The sequence below is a fragment of the Heptranchias perlo genome, chromosome 3 (genome assembly GCF_035084215.1).
Source record: "Heptranchias perlo isolate sHepPer1 chromosome 3, sHepPer1.hap1, whole genome shotgun sequence".
NCBI classification, from domain to species: domain Eukaryota; kingdom Metazoa; phylum Chordata; class Chondrichthyes; order Hexanchiformes; family Hexanchidae; genus Heptranchias; species Heptranchias perlo.
Genome location: NC_090327.1, coordinates 51,792,000 through 51,813,140, shown reverse-complemented (window position 1 = coordinate 51,813,140; position 21,141 = coordinate 51,792,000). Strand labels below are relative to the sequence as shown.

The 21,141-nt window shown below is 41.7% G+C and overlaps 1 protein-coding gene across 4 annotated transcripts in view; it reads right to left on the bottom strand.

Annotated features, from left to right (window-relative positions):
* The window catches only part of LOC137313965 (myomesin-1-like), a 133,632-nt gene that overhangs the window by 57,471 nt on the left and 55,020 nt on the right, over window positions 1–21,141 (bottom strand). For all 4 annotated transcript variants that reach the window (XM_067979657.1, XM_067979666.1, XM_067979668.1 and 1 more), the window contains 8 exons: window positions 14,577–14,773; window positions 13,478–13,604; window positions 10,615–10,799; window positions 9,968–10,082; window positions 7,775–7,931; window positions 4,663–4,769; window positions 3,456–3,500; window positions 3,188–3,324 (listed from right to left, as the gene is read on the bottom strand). In XM_067979657.1, the coding sequence (XP_067835758.1) occupies window positions 3,188–3,324; window positions 3,456–3,500; window positions 4,663–4,769; window positions 7,775–7,931; window positions 9,968–10,082; window positions 10,615–10,799; window positions 13,478–13,604; window positions 14,577–14,773 (1,070 nt within the window). The remainder of the gene's footprint in view (window positions 1–3,187; window positions 3,325–3,455; window positions 3,501–4,662; window positions 4,770–7,774; window positions 7,932–9,967; window positions 10,083–10,614; window positions 10,800–13,477; window positions 13,605–14,576; window positions 14,774–21,141) is intronic.

The window sequence follows — 21,141 nt, the reverse complement described above, 5'->3', positions numbered from 1 at the left end:
GCAGCAGAATGCAGCAGGAAATTCATCAGAAGACACTCTACTGGTTCCCTGCTATCATAGAAACATAGAAAACAGGAGCAGAAGTAGGCCATTCGGCCCTTCGAGCCTGCTTTTTTTAAAAAATTCGTTCATGGGATGTGGGCGTCGCTGGCAAGGCCAGCGTTTATTGCCCATCCCTAATTGCCCTTGAGAAGGTGGTGGTGAGCTACCTTCTTGAACTGCTGCAGTCCGTGTGGTGCTCCGCCATTCAATATGACCATGGCTGATCCTCTATCTCAATACCATATTCCCGCGCTCTCCCCATACCCCTTGATGCCTTTTGTGTCTAGAAATCTATCTATCTCCTTCTTAAATATATTCAGTGACTTGGCCTACACAGCCTTCTATCCCCTGCCACTTCTAAGATTTTGTGCTGGAAGTGACAGGGAAGGTATAATATCTCCACCCAAATATAGGCAAGTGTACTGTAATGGCAATCAACTGATGGAAATATATCATCCAACATATTTCCCTTCATTTGCACTTTAGCAACGTCGAGTGCTATGAATGTTTGTGAGCTCCTGGCATCCAGAGTTGCTATAGAGACAGGAGGGAATTTAAAGATAAAAGGGCTACCTGGGCATGTTCAGTTCATCGCAGAGTGGTCAATTGGATAGGCTAAGGTGTTTTTTTTTAAGAAGGCAGCTTCGAGGCCGCTGACCAAGCTACACTGCGGCAGATACCAAAGATCCACCACAGGCACCCTCCGCCTGCCTAACATATGCAAAATATCCTGACCCCAGAAAATAGGCCTGGGTTTGAGGCAGGCCATTGAGGCTGGTGAAACTTCTGTCCCAAACAAAATGCACAAGGATTCCACCAAATCCTAGCCTGAGTTTCTTACAAGATAAAAATCGCAATTAAAAACTTTAAAATTCTTTCAAAATGCCACAGATTTAAATCACATAGGAATCATTTATTGGCTCTCTTCTCTAATACTCCAAGTATCAATACTGCAATGTAATTTTCCAAAAATAAGTAGCCTTGTAACAGATAGTCTTATGGTTTGAATACCAGGGGTGTCTGTCACTCCACAGCTTGCAGCTATAGCTGGAAGGAAGTTTAGCCAGCATTTACTTGGTTTACTGGATGGAGTGGTATAGAGAGGGAACAGCTGACATTTTGGGCTTGTGCACTTCAGAAGTTCATAGTTCCGCCCTTCCAGATGAAAGATGAACACTGGGAAATTCTTCGGGGGCCTTCGGATCGGCTGCCGTAACTTCTGTGGAAGATCGGAGGAAACCCCAGATAGACAGGTTTCCGCTGATCATCCGCCGCAGTTATGATGGCTGATTGGGAGAAGCCCCGAGGTAAGTCTTGGTGGCAGTAGACCATCATTAGACCACCAGTAAAGTGGATGAATGCTCCCACTAAACCACTCGTGAATCAGATGCTCAGCAGCACTCGATTGTCAAGTATCCTGAAGATTAGGTAAATTTTAAAAAATAGGTAATAGGTCATATTGTCCTTCATCAGTTAGCTAATAAGCTACCTCATGGCTCACTGAGTAATGTGGCACAGAGTTATACAGACCAGGAAGTACCAAGTTTGATTACTAGTCTGTGCTGAACTACCTGATATCAGGAGGACATAGAAACATAGAAAAATAGGAGCAGGGGTAGGTCATTCGGCCCTTCAAGCCTGCTCCGCCATTCAATATGATCATGGCTGATCCTCTATCTCAGTACCATATTCCTGCTCTTTCCCCATACCCCTTGATGCCTTTTGTATCTAGAAATCTGTCTAGCTCCTTCTAGCCCATTGGCAGGGACATCACAATCCGCTTCGATATCACAGATTAGGAAGATGGGAAAATCGGCCATGGTTCCCAATGCTGATCATCATCCAGTAACCCCTGCTGGAAATTCTGTGTATTTTTTTATTGTTGAGAAACCAAGTTGAAGGCCCAAGTTTCGTACTGCAGACACACAACGTTGAAAATATAGATGTTAGATGAAGCATAGCTGTTACACCCACTATCACACAGCCTGCTGACACTCACTACATAGGCTCATACATGCAGACTGGTCATTTAAATGAGGTACTAGAGGGTTACCAGCATCTGAGAAATTACACTCCAGCAATGCTCCCTTCCTGTCCCCTTCAGGAGAGCAAAGAAGCAAAAGGGAGAAAACTAGAATTTTAAAAACTCTTGTCCTGCATTCCCAAAAATGTTTAGGTTCTTTAGTGTTACTAATGATAATCAAGTCTGCATTTTACATGATAATGTGAACATTTCTAACAAAAGCCAGAAGGAGGGAATGAATCGCCTGCTTTAAAAAGAAGCCTAACATGACTTAGCTTGGCTTGATTTAATCCAATTTCATCCAAGTCTATGAATCTGAACCTCTGCCAGCCAGTTAGAACTTCGGTCTCTGACTGGCTCAATGGCAATATGAAAATTTGACTGAATGCATGCAATAGTTTAACTTCATGGTCACTTTGTTTTTTTTTAAAAAGTCCCTCTCTAAGGCAAGATCAAGGAAAGATTGTTTTACATTCGGTTTGGTTATCATGAGCAAGTTTGGGGGCTGATGAACTGGATGTTTGTGCCAATACTGTGTTCACTCTTAACAAGGAATTGTTTTGTTGTATTGTGATTAAGATACCATACTCTATACCATTTCTAAGTTTAACAACTAAATGGAGGTAGGTCTACTAAGGTCAAACTATTGTTAGCTTGTGAATGCCTTCTACCAACCAAACCATAGATGCTGGAAAGAATGCAAAAATCCAAACTATGCTTATTACCTGTCTTCACTAATGAATGGCTGTGTAATAAATATGAGGAGAGGGGCTGTCAAAGGATATTTACTTCAAAAATATATTTCTGATGTAAATACTATGTTTATGATTTGAAAATTCAAATTAGTTACACAAATCAGTCATCAATGAGAAGTTTTTACTTCATTCCTGGGTTATATCTGAAACTTTCAGATAAGAATATCTCTGCTCTATGTGTCGCAGCATTATAAATGTGTTGATGACAATTTCCTGTATTTGGTATTTCTAGTGATATCGACAACGCTTTCTTTTACAATCCATTTATCTTGTTGCTATTCTTAGCCCCGGTCATCAGTGGTAAGGAATGGTTGAACACTTCAGTCCATTCTGCAAATAAATACAAGTTCTTGGGAAATGCACTCACCTCATCATTTTTAATCTCCTTGTCGTTAAATACCAATTTACATTGTCCATTTGGAGAGAGACGTTCAGCCTCCAACCAGAAGCGCACTTCTCCCTTCTCCAGTAGCTCAACTGCTAGTTCTGACTTCAGAGGTACAACTGTCAATGCAAGTAATATGATCGTGTATCACTCGATCAAATTTTACGTTACTTTAAATAGGATAACAACATTAAATCAAAGGATAGTAACAAGCATAACTCCAGATGATAATAAGGTTTAGAATACTTACCCGGGAATTTATGTTCATGACTAAGTTCAAGCAGACGCAGCAGTTCTGCAAAGAGAAGAAAAAACAGATTCAAACAACTTGAACAATTTTTGACAAAGCTGCATGAATTTTTTTGTATCTTTCCTCCCAAAATGTTAAATTAAATCCAAAACCATAAATGTAGGCTGTGACCTAGTGGAATGGATCCAACGACACAACAATAACAATATGCATTTATAAATACTGGGAAGACCAGTACTGGGCTAGTACTGCCCTTCAGGTTCTGAGTCCAACATTACTTCCTTTTTTTTAAGATAAAACCTTTCATAATAATAGTCCTTTACCAAAGAAGGTACAGAAGAAATTTAGTAACAGGACTGGGACTAATTCCTCTGCTTCTTTAACTCAGAGGGCCTCATCTGAATACCCCCCAGTCAGCTGCCCGCCTGAAACCGGTGGGAAGTGGCAGCTGGTCGGTGGGCGGGCAGGAGTGCAATTTCGAGTGACAGGCCGCCGCCAGCAAGGACTGAAGGAACGGTTCCCAGCATATAGGTAAGTCACGAGGAGCGGGATCCAGGGGCAGGGGAGGCCTAAACTTTCCTTGTGGGGCCTGAAGGAGCACGGCTGCTTCTCCTGGCCCCACAATTAAAGTTTAAAAAAAAGTTTTAAAGCTTACCTCTTTGGGTCTCTTCTGGCCCTTACTCCTATTTCCACTAGCTTCACCTGGCAGGAAAGCCACAACGGCTTCCCTGCTCAGGCCACTGGTTAAAATTGCAGTCAGGCCTCGATGATGTCATCGCAGCCTGATCTGCATATTTAAAGAAGAACCCTGGCAGTTCGAATAGGTGTCCTTCCCAACTGTTTAAAACTGACAAGAGAAACCCATCTCTATATACAGTGCCAGTTGCTACTCCTATCTCAGTTTTTAATGTTCTCCACAGGGTTTAGTGTTTATATGTAAGTAATCTTACAACACCAGGTTATAGTCCAACAGTTTTATTTGAAAATAAAACTGCTGGACTATAACCTGGTATTGTAAGATTCTTTACATTTGTCCACCCCAGTCCATCACTGGCATCTCCACATTTAGTGTTTATGGCAGTGAGCAATAGGCCAAAAATTCAGTGGAGAAATTAGCTCCAGATGTGATTTCAATCACCATTTTAAAAATCTTTTGATTTGTAAATCTGTAAATTGGATTTACCTCTGTAAATATATTTTAACATACCTGCTTCATCTATGGCATAGCTGGAAGAAACTCCATCTGTTTCAGTGACAACACAAGAGTATACACCCAAATCATCCTTCCCTGGGTCATTGAAAATGAGTCTTGTCCTATTTGAGAAAGAAGTAATTCAAGATATTTGAGCACATTGTATATTTGCTGTTGAGCAGTATATTCTGTGTATACTTCTGTATACTTCTGTTGTGTTTATTTTCTTTTGTTTTCCCCTCTTTAGATCTGCCAACACCACAGATCATACTGTAGAAAGTTACGTACCTTTAAAAATTATGCTTAGTAACTCGTTACTAAGAGATGCATGTTACTGGATTGACTCTTTCTCTGATTCTCCTTCCCTTCCTGAGAAGACATACCTCTGTCTTGCACCTCCTACAATGCACAGCTGAGACCAAGCGCTCATTACGTAGGAAATGGTGGGATTAACTTGTGTTTTATCAATCCATGGCATGGGGTTCTGGAGCTCAATACATTGTACTATCTTTCTGTGGTTTTCTTTTAACATAATGGCCCCGAATTTCCTGAATCCAATTTACGCCAAAATCATGTCAAAAATGTATGTTGGTTTCTGTGCTGATCCTGCCGACAGGAACTTAGGCTGAAATTTTCTGCTGAGCTCATTTGCCGACCCTGGAACCTAAAGAGCGGCATAAAAATGGGCAAATGCAGCACCATGAATAGGGGTAATAAGGAGTGGGCTGCAGTCTTCTGTCATGGCTCCTCACTCTCAGAGCCTCTTGTATTTCCTGCTCCTCTTCCATTATTATGCAGGTATGCCCAATGGGAAGGGCATTCCAGCATTCTGAACACGTGGGAGGGGATGAGGGTCTGAAAAATTTCAGGTGTACTGAGACTGACAGCACTTTGGTTAAGTATAATGCAGGTCTCAGTTAGAAAAATCCAAAATAAATCATGAAGGAACTCCCTATCAAACTCCAGAAGTCTTAGTTACGCCGATATAAGGAAAAACTTTTACGCCGATATGAAGAAAAACTTCCTTACACAGCGAGTGGTTAGGATCAGAATGCACTGCCCGAGGGGGTGGTGGAGCCAGATTCAATCATGGCCTTCAAAAGGGAACTGGATAAGTACTTGAAAGGAAAAAATTTGCAGGGCTATGGGGATAGGGCGGGGGAGTGGGACTAGCTGGATTGCTCTTGCATAGATCCAGCATGGACTCGATGGGCTGAATGGCCTCCTTCTGTGCTGTAACCTTTCTATGATTCTATAAGATGACTTTGGGCTGGGCTGTGCCTACATTTTTGGGCGCAAATCTACGCCAGCACATTATTTGTGTAAATCCAGGAAATTCATTTGAGTCTTGAGGTAGATAAAGAGGAACCAGTGGATGCAGTATATTTGGATTTTCAAAAGGCATTCGCTAAGGTGCCACATAAAAGGTTGTTACGCAAGATAATGGCTCATGGGGTTGGGGGTAACATATTAGCATGGATAGAGGATTGGTTAACGGACAGAAAACAGAGAGTAGGGATAAACGGGTCATTTTCAGGTTGGCAGGCTGTAACTAGTGGGGTGCCACAAGGATCAGTGCTTGGGCCTCAGGTATTTACAATCCATATTAATGACTTAGATGAAGGAACCGAGTGTAATATATCCAAGTTTGCTGATAATACAAAGCTAGGTGGGAAAGTAAGCTCTGTGGAAGACATGAAGAGTCTGCAAAGGGATATAGACAGGTTAGGCGAGTGGGCAAGAAGGTGGCAGATGGAGTATAATGTGGGGAAATGTGAGGTTATTCATTTTGGTAGGAAGAATAGAAAAACAGAATAATTTTAAATGGTGAGAAACTATTAAATATTGGTGTCCAGAGAGATTTGGGTGTCCTTGTACAATAAACACAAAAAGTTAGCATGCAGGTACAGCAAGCAATTAGGATGGCAAATGGCACGTTGGCCTTTATTGCAAGGGGGCTGGAGTACAAGAGTAAGGAAGTCTTACGACAATTGTACAGGGCTTTGGTGAGACCTCACCTGGAGTACTGTGTACAGTTTTGGTCTCCTTATCTAAGGAAGGATATACTTGCCTTAGAGGCGGTGCAACGAATGTTCTCTAGATTGATTCCTGGGATGAGAGGGTTGTCCTATGAGGAGAAATTGAGTAGAATGGGCCTATACTCTCCGGAATTTAGAAGAATGAAAGGTGATCTCATTGAAACATACAAGATTCTGAAGGGGCTTGACAGGGTAGATGCTGAGAGACTATTTCCCATGGCTGGAGTGTTTAAACTAGGGGGCATAGTCTCAGGATAAGGGGTCGGCCATTTAAGATTGAGATGAGGAGGAATTTCTTCACTTAGAGGGTTGCGAATCTTTGGAATTCTCTATCCCAGACGGCTGTGGATGCTGAGTTGTTGAATATGTTCAAGGCTGAGATAGATAAATTTTTGGACTCTAGGGGAATCAAGGGATATGAGGATCGCGCAGAAAAGTGGAGTTAAGGTCGAAGATCAGCCATGATCTGATTGAATGGCAGAGCAGGCTCGAGGGGCCGTATGGCCTACTCATGCTCCTATAGTTTCTTACTTATCTGCTAATTGTTCAACATATGACCTTTCCATGAAAGGTTGTTAATATAATGTTTAAACTTTGATATGGTGCAACATGGTGTGACAAAGTTTGTTGAAGAATTCAGCGCTTGACATCAAACTAACACTGGTATATCTATAGGCGAGGGCATTGGATAATCATTGTATAAACCAAGTTGAGCGTTTCCTAGACCAACGTATTGATGAATTAACAAATGTCTCAGTAATCCTTTTAGCTTACTAATATTCTGGTATAGTTAATAAATACATTGACAAATACATTAATGTCAGATACACTGATGCAGATTGGAGCTATTTGAAAATGCTTGATTTCACATATTGTTGAGCTTATTTCCAGCAAAGTATATAACATGGCAACTTTGATTAATGACATCCTCTTCTCTGTCTAAATAAGCTGATTTTCCTCTCACCAGCTGTATCCAACACTACAACTGAACTTGGTAACAAAAAGGGGGTCAGGATCTCCCTGAATGAATCAGACGAGAGGCGCAGCAGGGGCCCCTATTATATTGTGATAACAGAAAATGTAATTACTTTCCACCTTTGGTCTCCACAGTAACTTTAGATGAGTCAATAAGTTCTTCATAATTCTTAGACCAAATGAACTTTGAACCTTCAGCCATGCTAGCACATTCAAAGATCAGAGAAATAACTCCATCGTCATCCACATCTACAACCATCTCGTTGGTACCTGAAAAAAGACAGAAAAGATTGCTTGCAGAATTCCAATTTTCCTTACAAGTTTGGTGCTGATCAATCTGACAACGTCAGTGCTTGCAGACTGGAACTTTTTGTTCAAACAATGCCTGATCAGCAAATACATCAACTCTTGTGCATTTGGCGGGAGTGTCACACGATCTCACTTTTTGTGATCCCACACAAACCCCTTTTCACCATAGTGCAAAGCTGGAGAGGCAGGCCCTATTTGTTATATGAGCTGCTCTGCACTGTGAGAAACATAATTTGGTGATGCACCCGAGAACCCCGCTGGCTGGCTTTTTGAAGACAGAAGCGCAAGTCTCTACGATGCTGCTGTTTCTTCCCAACTGCTGCCTGGGTCCTAATGTTGTTGCTGCTTCTCTCCACCCACCCGAAACTGTGTGGTCTGCTGCCTCTCTCTACCCAGCCTGAGTTACAATTTTCTGCTGATGTCCCCGAGTGCTGATGCTTTGAACACAGGGAGGTTTGTGTGATATACCATTGGATTTAAGCGAGAAAAGTTTTACATGTTGCTCAAATGATTCCAGTGAAATTAACACTAAGTATTGCAATACCGTGCGCAGGAATTAAAGAGATCCTAAGCATGTTGCTCAGGCAGATTTGTACAATGGAACATTTGTTATCCACATTACAATTATTCACATTCCTGATTATCTATCTGGATGTTTGTGGGAAGAAGCCTTGCACAAAACATTGCCTCATTTCAGAGCATTTGCTAATATTTCTTTATTTATAATTCATTTTTTTTAAATTAAAAAAGCAATATCATGTTTTTCTTATTTGTATTGCACTTGTCTTTTTTCCCCCTGAGGTATTGTAGAACTATGTGTATAAGACCAAAACTTGGGAGCTCTCAATTATCCACCAATTTCCAAGATCTAGAAGAGGGTTCCCCCCAATGTGGCAGATAATAGATATTTCATGTTATCAGAAAACTTAGAATTTCACTGTTTCTGCTGAAGAAATTAACAAAAGTTTTGTTCGGTTCTCTCTGATGAACACATCGTGCTACTTTGCACCATGTTTATGGTTTTTCCATGAGATAGTGCCTGAGGGATATGACTCACAACTGAAAATTTGAGCATTAGGATTTGTCCAAAGTTGATAGCTCAGCAGGTCAGGTATATAAGAGGAATAAAAAAAATAGAAATTTTGGAAATCTGCAGTAAAAGCAGAAAATATTGTAAAACTTATTAAATGGCTAGGTTGGTAAGGTTAACCTGAGCTTTACAGACCAGAAAATCCAAGGTTTCAATCTCGGTCTGTACTGACTGAGCTGATCTCAGTTAGAGTGGTACGTGGGATGTTATAACTGGTTTTGGTGCCTTTGGGATCAAGCAGGTGATTATCAGCCAGAGTCTCTTCTTGTTAAGGCACTTGATTCCTGTTTGGGTCAATTCCAAAGGTCCACCCTCTGATACCTTACCCAGGGGTACATTCTTTATGTGGAAGGCCAGATAGTATCAGCAAACTATTTAACCTCACAGGGCATCCAAAATGAGCCTGGCTTTCACACAAATAATTCCAGCTGGTCAAATTTCTTCTCTCTCTCAGGGGCATTCGGGTTAATTGCAGCATCCAATTACTGCCACAGCTGGGATCAGCTAACTCAACACAGACTGGGTGTTACAATTTTTGGATCTGCCTTAGATATTTTCTCATGTTCAGAGGTGCTGGTCAGCCTGTATTATGTTGCGGAATGTGTGCAAACTGCCCAATATCTAATCATACAATAACGGAACCTGGGGGGAAAAGATGATGGTAACCCCTTGCGATCAGAACTGGATATTGTGTCTTTCACACTTGCCTTCAACAGCACTTTTAGGAGGCTGACTGATAACACCTGAGTGAGATGAGACTAGATACAAATCATTTTACAGAGGCAAGTGAATGTACAGAGTGACAGTTCTAATCAAAACTCATTTACTTCACTTGACTTCAAACCACCCCTTGTGAATAAGAAACACTTTCGATTTTCAGTCATTTCTGCATACTGGTAAAACAAACCTGGGGTTGTTTCTGCGGTGATTGGCTCTGTTAAATCAGATGGTTTTCCAACACCTGCCCTGTTCACAGCCCGCACACGGAAAATGTAGCTCTTGCCTTCTTTCAGATCTTGTACCTGTTGACAATGTTAAGGTATTGATGAGATTATGAGATGATTTAAAAGTTGACCTTGTTGGGTCCTTTTTTTAACATTCCATCGATGAATATGATAGAGGACTCAGAGATGCTTGCCAACTCTCCACATGCCACTAAATACCCATCTTCTTTATACGCAAAGGTCCTGTTTCAGGCATCGCCACTGCACACCGCTTTTTTGGCCTCTACCAACATGGCGAATGGCGCACTTCTGGCTCGTAATGAGCGTGCACTTCCTACCTGCCATATTGGAGGCTTAGGAAACCATTTAGCACCTTTCTAGACCAACGGCTGTAAATTACCATACAAGAATGAAGTTTATTAAAAAAACTGAACTATCAGCTTAGGAAGAGGACCAGATAGTTTGCTTTTAGTAATTGATATGTAATTCACTTTGCAAATTGGAAATGTTGCCGTGATACAAAGTTTGTACATTTGATCAAACAAATGTGATCTGAAAAACTGTGTTCATAAATTTCACTTGAGAATAGAAATTATAATTTGGCTTTTACCTTTATGTATCTCTTTGACGTTTCCTTTTCATTGACACTTCTCCACTTTTCTTCATCTGCATCTGCCTCCCGAATGTCAGCATAGTAACCAGTCACCTCACTACGACCGATATATACTGGAGCTTTCCAGGTAAGTACCAGTGAATCCTTTCTGACCTCAGTGTGCAGAACATCATGAGGTGGCCCTGCATCAGTTTGTAAAATGCATTACTTCACACAAAATATAGCCAGGAATGATAACACATTTACAGTAAATGTTTTAAGCATTACCAACTGGTGTCCTCTCCAAATGTTATATCCTGTAATTTAATAAAGTACAGTACATGTGAATAAGAAATCCCTATGTGTAAGAACATCCTCACCGCATTCTGCTGGGTATTTCTAGTGTAATTGTAAACATATTCTTCTAGAAATAGCAACCAGAGCAATTCTTGCCCATGGTTGGTTGTGTTTAATAATATCTTGTGTTATCTATTGTTGCCACAGTATATTAATCACATGGTTGGCAGTGTGACCTGTCTATCTTATGTTTAGCAGTAGTGCTGACAATGAAAAAACCTGGCATGCACAAAAGATATAGTATACCACAAAGTACTACACAGCAATTTGTTTTTATTTTTCTGTGTACAGTACACAGGAAACCAAGGGGGAAACTTTCAATTGCTGGCTGCTCGCTGAAAAACTCGTGACCGGCAATTCAAAGTCTCGTGGGGACCTTGTACACCCATTTGCCCACCTGAATCAACTTTCAGGCAGGCCTTTAAATGGGCCCCTAGCACGCTCATCCAAAACAACAACAACAACTTGCTTTTATATAGCGCCTTTAACGTAGTAAAATGTCCCAAGGTGCTTCGCAGGAGCGTTGTCAAACAAAATTTCACGTCAAGCCACATAAGGAGGTATTAGAACAAATGACCAAAAGCTGGGGGGTGGGAGAAGGCTGTTTAGTTATGCAAATCAGGGTCCTACACCTTTTGTACAACCCTGCTTGCAACTTACGAAGAGAAATAGGTGGAGCATGCCCGCGTATGCCAGTTCCATTTCTCCAGACGTTGAGAGGCCTAACCAGCGATCCTTAAAGGGACCACTGGAGGCCGCTCCAAAAGGGTAAGGGGGTTTGCGGCGTGGTTGTTGAAGATTTTGTAGGCCAGGAGAAGCAGAAGAGCTCCTCAGGGCCCTGGCTTGTTCTCGCACCTTGAATGACATCCGTGACCCCCCCACCCTAACAGCCTGACTGTCTGCGTGCTATAGCTGGCCAATTTTCTGCCGCGGGATACCAGTGAGCTGCAGCGGGGTGCCCATTTGGCGCTCGCAACTCACCGACAATCTGGTAATGAGGCCCGAACCTGAAACAATGGCTGCGTTCAGTGGGCACATCGCTGATATCACACCAGTTTGGCATCCAAGCCAAAAGTCTCCCCCAACTAGTCTACAGTAAATGTGCTGAGAAATAGACGTCTGCATTAAAAGTTAAATCCTCTCCAAACATTATATTCTGTAATTTACATTTCACCTACATTACTGGGCGTTGCCCCTTTCTATTGATTTTATGTATACTGTGGTTGCTGAGTTAGGCTCACCACCCTAACATTCTTTTGCTGGAAAGCGAGAGAAAGAAAGAGAAAAAAGACCTGACTGCGAATTAGGGGAGAATGTTACTATTCCAAAACCTGTTCAACACGAGGCAGATGTAGCCTAGGTAGATGTGATTGCACTACAGAGGGTACAGAGGAGATTTACGAGGATGTTGCCAGGGCTGGAGAATTTTAGCTATGAGGAAAGATTGGATAGGCTGGGGTTGTTTTCATTGGAACAGAGGAGCCTGAGGGATGATTTAATTGAGGTGTACAAAATTATAGGGCCTAGATAGAGTGGATAGGAAGGACCTATTTCCCTTAGCAGAGGGGTCAGAGACCAGGGGGCATAGATTTAAAGTAATTGGTAGAAGGATTAGAGGGGAGCTGAGGAGAATTTTTTTCACCCAGAGGGTGGTAGGGGTCTGGAACTCACTGCCTGAAAGGGTGGTAGAGGCAGAAACTCTCAACTCATTTAAAAAGAACTTAGATGTGCACTTGAAGTGCTGTAACCTACAGAGCTACGGACCAAGTGCTGGAAAGTGGGATTAAGCTGGCTAGCTCTTTTTCGGCCGGTACAGACACGATGGGCTGAATAGCCTCCTTCTATGCTGTAACTTTCTACAATTCTATACGTATATTTTGGAATTCAATATTGACATTACAGCACTAAATGTCTTAATATTCTGTATTTTAAAAATAAAGCAAAAGAAGCAAACAAGCTTTATCAGATAGTCTCATCAGCAGCAACAGATATGCAGTGATAATAACTGAAACTCATAATGAACTGTCTCAGATAGTAGTCCAACACGATTGAAATACTGTAATAGTCAATCACATGGTGCCACACTGATGCTATAAGGTATGGTCCAATCCCAAATATTGGAATTTTTCTTTTAAATTCTTGGGATGTGGACATCACCAACAAGGCAGCATTTATTGAGGGTACCAAGTTGTAAGTCGCATAATGTGGGAATGAGCAGGAAGACCAGGTAGGGGTAACAGGTTCCCTTCTCTGTAGGATATAAATGAACCAGTTGGGCTTTTACAACAGTTCATGGCCATTTTTTCCTGTTACATATTACCAATTTATTGAATTCAATTTCATAACTTGCTGTTGTGGAATTTGAACTGACAACCTCTAGGGTTACTAGACTACTTACTAAGCTACTGTACCATTGCTAAACTTTCCAAGCACATTTTTTCTAATAAACAGCATCTTTTATTCTTGCTTTAATACTCTGCATCACCATTGTAAGTGTATTGTTTTAGAGAGTTAGTAGACCTGCCTGGAACAGCAATGGTCCATTCTTCACACTTAAACTTGTCACTTGGCAGAGATGGTAAACCAACTCCTGCCATGTTGGCCGCACGGACTTGGAACTGATACGTCATGTTTTCCTTTAGGTCATGGATCTGTAATAAGTAAGTAGCAAGATCAAGAATTAGAGAAAGACAATTCGCCAGATACACTGATTAACATTGAAACAAATGCAAAATAATGCAAATACTGGAAATCTGAAATAAAAACAGAAAATGCTGAAAACATTCAGCAGGTCAGGCAGCATCTGTGGAGTGAGAAACAGGGCTAATGTTTCAAGTCCCAGGCCACGACAATCCTCTCTGCTTTGCCAGAGTTTCATGCTTCCTTCCCCCTTTGCTATTCTGTTGTAATCATTTACACCTCCTCTGGACCCATCTTTTTTTTCTATACTTGTCCCATTATCACCCCCTTTTGTCTTGCATCATCATCCCTTTTGTCATTTAAACACTTCTGCCCTCCACCCTATCACAGATCGTTATCCTTTGTTCCTTCTTTGTCCCCCTTTTCTCTGGCTCTGTACTTGCTTAAAAGCTGTTCATCTCTAACATCTTCCACTTCTGAAGAAAGGTCATTGACCTGAAACATTAACTCTGTTTCTCTCGGCACAGATGCTACCTGACCTGCCGAATGTTTCCAGCACTTTCTGTTTTTATTTCACACTGATTAACATATTGTTATGGTAAAGCTTAAGTCCATCGATTTCTATACAGCCAGATTCCAAACACTTTCCAACATCACGCTGCTCCACTCTACATATACATATGGCCTACTGACTATGCACCAGTGTCCAGTGGCAATGTATTTCCATTGAAATGAATAGTGTTGCTCCAGGATCCAGCTAACACCCCCTGCATGACTCATGCAAATGGAATGACCCTGGAGGAAAGGGGACCCGAAATGGTGGGTCTTCAGAAGGCAATAAAATCAAAATTATTTCAATACAAGTGATATATACATTTAATCCTACATTATTTTCAGATGGACATTTGAGAAGTGCATTGAATTGAAAGTTATCCCTTACAACTTCTAAAAACATGGTAAGGAATATGTATTGTTTCACCTACTCTGTATGCCCGCTCACTAATAGCTTTGATATGGGCTTCTTTCCATTTTCCAGGGATATCATCAATAACTTCACAGTAATCCACAAAGTAGCCAGTGATGTCAGAACCACCGAGGAATTTGGGCTGCTTCCATCCTAATACCATAGCGTTATGGACACTTTCAAGAACTGTAATTCCATAAGGTGGGGCTGGAGAAACTGTTGGAAGGTAGAGTACATTGGTTAATATTTGATTCCTCTTGACAGTTCAACTTTTTCAATACAAATTATTTGGATCATTTATGTGCTATGATGTAAAGGGAATCTTCTGTATATTGTACAAATAATGTCTCAAGTCAATTTGGATCCTATCAGTACAATAAGCTTTCCATGTGATGTGTTGGTTGTGACTTTAAACTGCAAGTGGTGTGGAATTCTATGTTAGAGTGGAATTATAAGAAGAAATGTCAATGAAATTTAAACTCAACAAATGCCTCGTCTGCTCTCTTCAATTTGACATCCTTTACTGAAACAGAGACAACAATTAAGCAGTGGCTCTTTCTTCAATGTTCAACCTCAGAATACCATTACAATTCAGTTCCTGCAAAGGACAATGGCATTTACACTCCAATAGATTGAAATCCCATTGTGTGGTATTAGTAATGAATGTGTTAACACCTTTGTTCAGAGTGTACATACAAATGAATTAACATATTCATTACGAATATCACTTAGTACAATTTCATTCAAATATTTCTTAGTGTTAAAAAGGATGGAAGGCAATGTATGAGATGCACTGTGTAATCATTGGTATACAGTGAACATATACAAAAATTAAAAAGGCCACCTCTTGGGCTTCCAGGAATGGCTAAGTTGGTAAAAACAACATGTAACTGAGCTATACAGAGCAGAAAGTCCCATGTTTAATTCGAAGTCAGTGCTGAGTAAGCTCTCAGCCGGGGCAGCAGTTGGAGCATTATAACTGGCCCCAATGCTCCACGTTAGAGCGGGGAACATCAGTCAAGGTTCCAACTCCTGATCGCTATCCTGTGACCTCTGCTGGAAAGCACGTGTATGTAGATGTCAGATGTAGACAGGTCCAATTGCTGGATTGTCACTGTCTCCACTCACAAATGAAGAATGAATGTTTTGGTATGAGAGGATTGTCAGTGCCCGCGGAACCAAAACTTGAGCAGAAGTCAATGACTTAGCAGAGAAGAGAAAGTTGGGGGGGGGGGGGCGGTGGAATTGGCTACAAAAAAATCATCTACACTTCTACCAGAACCCATCTTAATACATTCAGAGCCCAAGTTACATCTTGGTGCCAGTTAATGATCTCCTCCCACATTCTATTAGAGTGAAATTGTTTAAGTAAATCTGATAACTTACTGTGTAATTTGAGAGAAACAACAATATTTGGTAATTAATTTAGCTGTTAAACCAAGTGGTATCCCCTGCTCGCTGCCATCACTCAGGCAGCATTCTTATATTGCAACACCAATTGCAAACCCAGTAAGACATCACTAGATCACAGAGAATCAAACTCCACTTAACTTTCAGTTTAGAAATTAAAAGAATAAATGCACCAGGCTGTGATCTAAGCCTAGAAATTACTATTAGCAATATTAGCCACGGAATGCTTAGCAGGTTCCGATGTCATTATTTTATGTCATCCGATGTCCAGTGTTTTAAAGGAGGCACTAACCCATTTAAAATAAGAGTTAATACCCACATAAGGGTTCACACCCATGACTTCTCATATGGTGAATTTTCAATCTCAAAAGTGCCATCAGAAAGCGGCACTGAATGGAGTCTATGTACTTCTCCACAGAGAATGCGGGAATATCACATGATGAGATATCCAGGGATGCTCCCTCTCATCTCCCACCAGACAGTTACAGAATGCCAGAGTCCTGCTTGGAAGTTAGGGATTGGTAAAATACAAAAGGATATTGAAAGAAGAAAAATGCATGTTTATCAAATTGGAGGAAAACAAACATATTCAAGCAAAATGTATAGATTTGAAAACACGTCGCAAATTGATCCAGGCTATCACACTTGTGATTGTGTGTTAGAATCATTCACTTAACGGTGCCAAATATTGATATGATGTTCATGAGTTATAAAGGTGTTTCACACAAGTGAAAGAACATCTATAATACATTGTCAATACTGCAATACTTAACTTCTTCCATAGAGAATTGTACTAAGGTGAGAAACACATTGGTAAGTTACATTGCTGAACAGTGAAATTAGCATTCACATCACTAAAATATATATATATATATATCTCACCAGCAGAACTCAAACGATTATAAATTACAACTGACATTATCACCTTTTAATTTTGCTCAAATTTCAAAATAGTTTTGTTTAAATAGTGACTCTTAATGGCATTATTAAGAGGTTACTGACACATTTGAAGGAATTGAATTATCATACGCAGCCAAAGTTGAATTATTCCTTGGTGCAAGGTTGTACATCTATTAATGTTTATTTAGTTCCTCAACTGGCAGGCTTCGTAACTGCTTTAAGCCAGAATCCCCACAATAAAATTGATCCTAGGGGGTAAATTTTAATGGGGAACTGGGAAGACGGCAGGGTGGGGGAGAATTCCTGACAGGAAACCTGGATTTCCTTACGATCTTGACGTAAGGACGTCTTTCATTTTTTTTGTAGGCATCCCGCCCAGATTGACAGGCTAGCCGTCAATCGGATGGTAGTGCAGCCAGGGAGCAGATGCCAGCGGTTAAGTATTAGATTTGGGGGGGGGGGGGGTCGGTCTCTTCAGGCGGGGTCAGTCTCTTCAGGATGGAGGGTCGGTCTTCGGTGCGAAAGGGAGGGAGGTCTTCGGGGGAAGGGTCGGTCATCGGTGGGGGGGGTTCATTGGGGTGGGGAGTTGTCAGGGGCTTAGCGGTCGTGAGGGGCGCGGGTCGGCGGTCGTGAGGAGCGCGGGTCGGAGGTCGTGAGGAGCGCGGGTCGGAGGTCGTGAGGAGCGTGGGTCGGAGGTCGTGAGGGGCGCGGGTCGGAGGTCGGAGATGGGGTGGAGGTCGGCTGATCGCATGTGTTGGATCGCAGCAGGTGAGCTTGTTGGGCCTGGAGGAAACACTCCTGCTCCTCCTGGCCCACAAGCAGTGCAATAAAGGCACTTACCTGCTGAGCCGGGCCTACTCGCCTCCTCTTATGTGGCGTGAAGCAGAAAGCCCGGGAATCCCGGCCCCCGGGAGTTAAAAATAAAAAACCTGTCAAAATGGAGTCCTGCAGACTCCTTAAAAGATTTTACTGACCGACGCGCCTCCTAAGAGCGGGTTGGTAGCCCGCCCCTCGACCCACCTCCGATAAAACCAGAAGTGGGCTGGTTGGAGGTGGGTTGGGGTTGGGCTTAGCTTTTTTTTTACAATTTTTACCTTACCACCTGCCCCCAACCCACTTGTTCATGGGGTTAAAATTTACCCCTAGATGCTTGAACAAAAAAATATGGGGGTATATGAGCACAAATCTTTGAAGGTGGCAGGACAGGTTGAGAAAGCAGTTAAAAAAGCATACGGGATTCTGGACTTTGTAAATGGAGGCATAGAGTACAAAAGCAAGGAAGTCATGTTGCATCTTTATAAAACACTGGTTCGGCTACAACTGGAGTTTTGTGTCTAATTCTGGGCACCGCACTTTAGGAAGGATGTGAAGGCCTTAGAGAGGGCTCAGAAAAGATTTACTAGAATGGTTCCAGGAATGAGAGACTACAGTTACGTGGATAGACTGGAGAAGCTGGGGTTATTAGAGCAGAGAAGGTAGAGAGGAGATTTGATGTAAGTGTTCAAAACATGAAGGGTTTAGATAAAGTAAATAAAGAGAAACTGTTCCCATTGGCGGAAGGGTCAAGAACCAGAGGACACAGATTTAAGGTGATTGGCAAAAGAACCAAAGACGACGTGAGGAAAAACTTTTTTACGCAGCGAATAGTTATGATCTGGAATGCGCTGCCTGAAATGGTGGTGGAAGCAGATTCAATCATGGCTTTCAAAAAGGAATTGGATAAATACTTGAAGGGAAGAAATTTGCAGGGCTATGGGGAAAGAGCGGGGGAATGGGACTAGCGGATTGCTCTTGCAGAGAGCTGGCACGGACTCAATGGGCCAAATGGCCTCCTTCTGTGCTGTAATGATTCTACGATTCTAACTGATGACATTTTATAATAACACCAACTTGCATTTATATAGCGCCTTTAACGTAGTAAAACATCCAAAAGGCGCTTCACAGCAGCGTAATCAGATTTTAAAAATTGACACTTAGCTAAAGGAGATATTAGGACAGTGACAAAAAGCTCGGTTTTAAGGAGCGCCTTAAAGGAGGAGAGAGAGGTAGAGAAGCGGAGAAGTTTAGTGAGGGAATTGTAGAGCATAGGACCTAGACAGCTGAAGGAATGGCCTGCGATGGTTTTTTTTTATTCGTTCACGGGATGTGGGTGTCGCTGGCGAGGCCAGCATTTATTGCCCATCCCTAATTGTCCTCGAGAAGGTGGTGGTGAGCCGCCTTCTTGAACTGCTGCAGTCCGTGTGGTGACGGTTCTCCCACAGTGCTGTTAGGAAGGGAGTTCCAGGATTTTGACCCAGTGACAATGAAGGAACGGCGATATATTTCCAAGTCGGGATGGTGTGTGACTTGGAGGGGAACGTGCAGGTGGTGTTGTTCCCATGTGCCTGCTGCTCTTGTCCTTCTAGGTGGTAGAGGTCGCGGGTTTGGGAGGTGCTGTCGAAGAAGATGTCAGGCTGTTGCTTGACTAGTCTGTGGGACAGCTCTCCCAATTTTGGCACAAGTCCCCAGATGTTAGTAAGGAGGACCTTGCAGGGTCGACTGGGCTTGGTGTTTTGCCGTTGTCGTGTCCGGTGCCTAGTGGTCCGATGCCGGGTGGTCCGTCCGGTTTTATTCTTATTATGACTTTTTGTAGCGAGATTGTACAACTGAGTGGCTTGCTAGGCCATTTCAGAGGGCAATTAAGAATCAACCACATTGATGGTGGGGCGAAGGAAGTCGCGAATGCACAAGAGGCCACAATTGGAGGAACGCAGAGATCTCGGAGGGTTGTAAGGCTGGAGGAGGTTACAGAGATAGGGAGAAGCAAGGCCATGAAGGGATTGGAACACAAGGATGAGAATTTTAAATTCGAGGCATTAGCCAATGTTGGTTAGCGAACACAGGGGTGATGATAGAATAAAGTGAGGTTATCAAAGGATAATACAAACAGAATTTGAATTCTTCCCTGTTTGCACGGCACTGCTAAGACTCATCAAGGTTCTTCGGTCTGTAGTTTCAGCTATGGTCAGGATTCAGATCCACAATCAAAAGTGGAATGAAACAGCCTACAGTAACCCCCTGCTTACAATCTCTTCACAGAACTATGCTGAGTAACTATAGAATCTGTCTTTTTTTTTATTCGTTCATGGGATGTGGGCGTCGCTGGCGAGGCCGGCATTTATTGCCCATCCCTAATTGCCCTTGAGAAGGTCCTGGAAATGGACCAAACGAGTCCATATCGTAAGGTTAAAAGGTACAATTAATTATTAGCATTTACTCTTTTGAGTGTAATTAGTTTCAATGATTAGAAAGCAACAATTTCTGTCTTAATTAAAAATAGTATAAATTTTCACTTTCTATAATGGGGTGCCCAAAACTGCACACAATATTCTAACTGTGGTTTAGCTAATGTTTGTTAAAAAAAATCATTACTTCTTTACTCTTGTACTCTTATGTCCCTATTAATAAAACTCAAAATTCTCTTGTCCTTTTTCTATGGCTTCATCCACCTGCACTCACACTTGCATGAATTTTATCTCTCTGTTCATCCACACCCTTCAATGACTTTGCATTAAGTATATATTCCCATTCCTTGTTTTTTTTGTCCCATAATGTATTACCTCACACTTAACCACATTAAATTACAATTGTCACCTGTTTACCCATTCTGCTAACTTATCTATGTCTTCCTTAAGTCTTTTCCAGTCCTCGTCACTGTTTACATACTTGAAAAGAAATAAAATACAAAGTTTGCAGTCCAGCATCAAGAGGGAATATAAGCTTTGTTTGAAGACCGAAATGCATGGTAAACATTAAATCAAGCCCTATCTTTATAAAACAACTGCACCATAAAGATCCACAGCAGTCACTATTGTGCTGTAAAGTAGGGGCATATCAACTTCAAGGAACCTTCAAGTCACAAGCTAATGAACTCACTTGGAAAAAGTGGGAAGAATTCAGTGGTACAAGATAACAGTATCTCTCTCAGTATGTCATCATTCAACACAAATCTATCAAGAATAGCCATCAAGCATTTATCCCTCCCTAAGAATTGATGGAACTGGGGAAAAGGATTCTAGTACCTCATACTTCAAGAACCATTTTGTTTGCTAAAATCATAAGCCTGTGCTATAATTGGATGTTAATATCATATTGCTATATAGGGTATGGTAGCCTCATGGCTATATCGCTGGGCTAGTAACCTAGAGGTTATCAGTATAAATACAGCCATGGCAAGTTATAGGAAATTGAATTTAATAAATCTGGTAATTTCTGGGCTAGCAACAAATAAATGA